This window comes from Bos mutus, unplaced genomic scaffold (assembly GCF_027580195.1).
Source record: "Bos mutus isolate GX-2022 unplaced genomic scaffold, NWIPB_WYAK_1.1 CTG250, whole genome shotgun sequence".
NCBI classification, from domain to species: domain Eukaryota; kingdom Metazoa; phylum Chordata; class Mammalia; order Artiodactyla; family Bovidae; genus Bos; species Bos mutus.
Window position 1 is genome coordinate 266,357 of NW_027219755.1, and position 6,000 is coordinate 272,356.

Genomic DNA, 6,000 nt, shown 5'->3' on the forward strand with positions numbered 1-6,000 from the left:
GCTAAGTTGCTTCAGTCGTGTCCGACTCTGTGCGACCCCAGAGATGGTAGCCCACCAGGCTCCCCTGTCCCTGGGATTCTCCAGGCAAAAACACTGAAGTGGGCTGCCATATCCTTCTCCAGTGCATGGAAGTGAAAAGTGAAAGTGAAGTCTCTCAGTTGTGTCCGACTCCTAGCGACCCCATGGACTGTAGCCTACCAGGCTCCTCTGTCCATGGGATTTTCCAGGCAAGAGTACTGGAGTGGGGTGCCATTGCCTAAAGTCTTATGCAAAACAGAGTGTCTCATCAGCAGAATTTTTATAGCAACAATATATTCTTAAAATCCCCCATGTCATTAATTTTCTATAGCACAATTTTAATAGCTGCCTAAAATTTCATCTTAGAGATCGAGTATAGTTAATCTGAAACTTTGACATAATATGGGCTTGTCTAGTGGCTCAGACTATTATGAATCTGCCTGCAATGCAGGAGACCCAGGTTTGACCCCTGAATCAGGAAGATCCCCTACAGAAGGGAAGGGCTACTCATTCCAGTATTCTTGACTGGAGAATTCCATGGACAGAGGAACCTAGCAGGCTACAGTCCATGGGGTTGCAAAGAGTTGGACATGACTGAGCAACTAACACTTCACTTTAGAGATTATATATTTTTCAAATTGTCACTTTCATTCAAAACTCTTGAAATAATTAGATGGATATGGTTTTGCTTAGTGTAAGTAACCAAGAGAAAAGGCTTTTGGGAAACAACTGTGACCCAATTAATACCATTTTGTATGTGTTGGCTCTCTGATGGGTCTTCCCTGGTGGTTCAGATGGTAAAGCTCTCCGAAGGGATTTACCCAGTTTTGGTTCGATAAACCAAGCCATTAATGTTTCAGAGTTTTATTTTACAAAGAAATTCTTCTAAAGTATCTTGAAGATGTCATAACAGCATCTAAGTTATGATTAAGCATAAAAGTCATAACAGCAACTAAGTTAAACTTCCTCATTTGCTCCAAACCAGTGGAGCAAGACAGACAAATTAGAAATCCTTTTTCTCCTAAGACTCACTACTGTCTCTACATTAGAGGGTTCTTCCTACAGATTTTAGGATTAGCTGGGTGCTTGTGACCTGCTTTCTCTGCAGCCAATAGCACAGCTGTTGCCTCTAATTCCTGCACACTGCAGTTTTCATATCACCTGAATTCTCCCTAGAACCATGAACAAAGAAGCATGTGACAATCTGCACTTGCATTAACAGTATTGTCTGTGGTCAACATTTTCACTGTCTGCAGTTAGAAAGTTCTTTGGAAATGAATGATGAAAAAACAAAACCAGGGACAGGAAACGCAGATTCCACCTCTTTTGTTTATAGTCAGTCTTTTGATTTTGTTTTTGTTTCTTCCTCAACACAAACCTCTTCTCAGTAGAATTTTCCCCCAGAAATCAAAACCAGAAACTGTTGTAACATCCCCACCTGGAAAGCACAAAACAGCTCATGTCTAACTAGAGTTTTACTTAAATTCTGTTTTTCACCTTCATGGAACATTTCTTTCAGAAGCCTACATGGCTGTAATTAGAATATTTCAGAAGAGAAAACTCCTTCAAAAACTCCAAAAGATTTCACTCAAGTTTTCAAAGGAAAATAACTAATATGGAGGTAGAAAGCACAGTTGGGAAGAAGAGATACTTTAAGAGGGCAGTGCTTATGAGCAAAGGCAGCAGATTTGGGAAAGTGACTGTGGAGGCAACTATAACCCAGCCTTCATCACCCCCCTGGTGAGAGACTAATTTATTATTTGAAGATCTAGGAAAGGATTTTGAGTTAATACTTGCCATGTTGCCCCGTCACTTAGAAAATCATGGGCACCTATGTTCATTGGACCCAGTATGCAAGTTTGGACAGCTGTCCCTGTGTCATCGCCTGGCGACCAGAAACAGAGATATGACACAGACCTTCCCTTTGCAACTCTACTTGTCAATAAGTGGGGATCTATCTCTATTGTTGTCATAATTTCTCATCAGGCTTTAACTCCATCCTCTCCTGCCCTCCACCTCTCGGTGCACTCGCCCACATCTCCTTGCATTCCTCCTTTTCACTGATGGCATCTTGCCAATGAAATGGATCGAGTTATTTTGCAGTGGGTCCATTTAATTTTTATGTCTAGACAGCTACCAAGAATATATACACATAAACAGGTTTGATAAACATGTCTTATTGGGCTTATGTAACTCATTTGTCCAATGTAATGTTTTTTTACATAACCAACTAGAGCTTGATAAGTAATTCAAGGTTGGGGTTCCTGGAGAGATCCTGGGGTTCTGGGATTATTATCACACCAATTTGAATGTGTGATTTAGTTTATAGTTTAACTTGTGTTACAGCAAGGGTGGGGACATAGTGGGAAATTATGCAATGTTATTCTTATAAGGGATGTTAAAAATCTAAAACTATACCTATTTTTCTGTACACAAAGAGAATTTAGATTTGCTTTATGTTTATTTATTCTGAAATATCTAGAGTCTTTGATCAAGCCAGTAAATGTAAAGGCTAACTTGGTAAAATTCTGTTTCTGGCCATTTTTCAGTCTATGTCCCATCTTAGCTCTTGTAGCCCCTAATGTGAGTCTTGCCTTTTAAGTTTAATTAGATCCAGTTTATTTTTGCTTCTATTTCTTTGCTTTGGGAGACTGATCTAAGAAAATATTGCTGTATTTTATGTCAAAGAGTTTTCTGCCTGTGTTTTCCTTTCTGTTTATAATACCTAGTCTTATCTTAGGTCTTTCAACTATTTTGAGTTTATTTTTATGTGTGGTATGAGGGAGTTTTCTAATTTCATTCATTTCCAGGTATACAGCTTTCCCAGTACTACCTAGCAAAGAGACTGTCTTTTCTTCAATATATATTCTTACCTAATCTTTCATAGGTTAATTGAACATAGGTATTTTGAGACCTGTGTTTTAAAACTGCAGTTTTTCTTCTTCAATTTTAGGAGGAGCAGTTATGTTCTATTATGCTATACTTAAGTAAAATTGCACATTCAGGGCATCTAAACTGGCATGCTCAATAGGCATATAGAAAATTAATTATGTAGATGAGACATTAAATTATTCTTGGACTCTTTTGAGAAAGCTGCTCTTAACAATGATTCACAGTATAAACAAAAGATTAATAGAAATATGCCCTTTATGAGACTTAAAAAATGTTTCCAATTAAATAAACAGGATGAAGTTAACTGCAATACCTATGTGTAGAAAAAATAACTTGTGTCTTGTTTAGAGTTCCAGCATATTCTTTTTTTTTTTAAAAAAATAATTTTATTAATTTATTTTTGGCTGTGCTGGGTCTTCGTTGCTGTGTGGGCTTTTCTCTAGTTGTGGCAAATGTGCAGACTTCTCCTTGCAGAGGCTTCTGCTGTTGTGGAGCACAGGCTCTAGGCGCTCAGGCTTCAGTAGTTGTGACATGTGGGCTCAGTAGTTGTGGTGCATGAACTTATTTGCTCCACAGCATGTGGGGTCTTCCTGGACTAGGGATCAAACCTGGGACTCCTGCATTGGCAGGCAGATTCTTTTACCACTGAGCCACCAGGTAAGCCCATACCGCATATTCTCTTTAGATACATTTACTCTAAATATGACCTAAATGAATAATTAAATTCCACTTAACATCAGAACTGGAGAAGGCAATGGCACCCCACTTCAGTACTCTTGCCTGGAAAATCCCATGGATGGAGGAGCCTGGTAGGCTGCAGTCCATGGGGTCACGAAGAGTTGGACAGGACTGAGTGACTTCACTTTCAGTTTTCACTTTCATGCATCGGAGAAGGAAATGGCAACCCACTCCAATGTTCTTGTCTGGAGAATCCCAGGGATGGCAGAGCCTGGTGGACTGCGGTCTATGGGGTCGCACAGAGTCAGACATGACTGAAGTGACTTAGCAGCAGCAGCAGTAACATCAGAACTGTTTTTGTAGTTCTATTATTTGGGTCAATTATTTCAGGTACTTTTTCCTCCTCCATAACCATTAACCAAGGTCACTCATAAGTAGAGAGGCAAAGTTAAGAGCCCCTTCCTCTCCCTTTCAATTTCCAATTAGGTTTATTAATGAGCAATAAAAGGGGTGAAAGGCAGGTAGCCTAAGAAAGAAAGAGAAAGAAGCAAATAAAAGTAATTTGTGAAAACAGATTCAGATCCTAGGCAGTTCAGGTTGGGCTACCCCATGTGCTGTGCAGGCTGTGATCACTTCAATTTGGAGCTCAATTTCTTATTTGCTTTTATAGTCTTATCCAAAAGAAAACTGTATTTCTAGAAATGCCTTCTGTGCAGACCACTTCCGCAAAAGCTGCTTATATAGCAGCTCTTTTTGCCAGCCTTCCACTCTCATAATAATAAACTACAGCTACAGCCAATGTCAAGAAGCATCTTAACCTCTTGGACAAGGGATTCTGCCCCTCTTATTCAGTCACTCAGTCTCTCAGTTTCAGACTCTTTGCAACCCTATGGACTGCAGCACTCCAGACTTCCCTGTCCTTCACTACTTACTGGAATTTGCTCAAACTCATGTCCATTAAATTGGTGATGCCATCCAACAATCTCATCTGTGGTCGTCCCTTTCTCCTCCTGCCTTCAGTCTTTCCCAGCATCAGGGTTTTTTGCAGTGAGTCAGCTCTTCCCATTAGGTGGCCAAAGTAATGGAGTTTCAGCTTCAGCATTAGTTCTTCCAGTAGGGGCTGACATAATCCCAGACCCTAAAGAAATTCCGGAAGCATTTACTTTTTCCCCAAAAATATTGCTCAGATTGTCAAATCAACTGGACAAATAATTTGTTGTCAGGAAACTGTCATGTGGTTTGTATGTCAACCTACTTTTTAGATAAAAGCAGTCTGATTTTCTTGAATCAAGATATTTCCCAACTTTGTGTATCTGTATAAATAGCCCTCAAAGGCCAGAGTCTGAGAGCTAAAAGCACTAACTAATGATAACAACCCCAAATGCCCTGGGCAGTATATAAAATGCTACAGACTGTTCAGTTCCAGTAATCATATTTTAAACTTTTTATTTTCTTCCTTTCCTATAACCATATAATGATGAAAGGTCGGGCTGGGCCTTTGTCTCCCTAGTAAAACATAGTAATCAAACCATTTAAATATCAGTCCTACCACCCAAATTCTCCGTGACCTGCCCCTTTTTGAAATATTGTCTGAGTTATGTTACTGGGGGATATTGTGTGCTAATGGGTTTCTTTCTTCTGTTAACAGGTTTTGGATTCAGGGACTCAGAAAGAAAGTAATCAGCCATATAATTTGCTGCAAAATAGAAACAGCCTATTTTACAAGATGGTTCAACAACTGGGCGAGGAGGAGGCTGCTGTCCTCACCAAAAGGGCAAAATAGGTGAGCCTGCTGCGGGAAGCTGTAATTAAAATTTGCCTCCAGGGTTCACTCTTCACAGGATCTCCACCAAGGGTCTGGGAGCAAGCACTCTGTGCTGTTTTCAGTTAGAAGCCTCCAGAGAGGAAGCTTCATGACTGGGTCTTAACAACATGTGGCAGGTAGAAGGCTGACGGTCTGCTGAGAATCTGCAGCAGTGCTGGGGGTGGGGTCGGGATGTGTGAACCCTTCTGTATGCACACACCTGTGCCTGAGACAGATTTTGGATTCGACTTTCCATGTGTTCAGACTCTGAGTTGAGATTCTCATGGAGCACTGAACAGTCTCATTTTTCATACCCTTTACATTCATTCTGATTGGTGCTCAGCACATTTGTGAATAGGTTCTGTCAAGGAATATCCAGGAAATTTGAGAGTTTAAGGGGAAAAAACTTGGAATATTTTGATTCTAGGAAGCTCTTCTAGAGAAAGGTGTAGGTCTCTTCTGTTTCCTAACCTGTAAAGAAAACTCTTACCTGATATTATCACTTTCTCCCTAATTCTTCATTGTTTAGTAGGTCCATTTCACCCCCACCCCGCATGCTTCCTCTACTTTCTAGAAGATGAAATTGTCATCAGGACAAATCAAGAAAT

General features: G+C 40.2%; 1 protein-coding gene across 1 annotated transcript in view; it reads left to right on the forward strand.

Moving 5' to 3' along the window:
* LOC102282868 (ATP-binding cassette sub-family C member 4-like) overlaps nucleotides 1-5,371 on the forward strand; it is a 150,287-nt gene extending 144,916 nt beyond the window's left edge. Inside the window, 1 exon segment of the mRNA XM_070366902.1 lies at nucleotides 5,237-5,371. Within this exon segment, the coding sequence (XP_070223003.1) occupies nucleotides 5,237-5,371 (135 nt within the window).
* The last annotated feature ends 629 nt before the right edge of the window (nucleotides 5,372-6,000 follow it).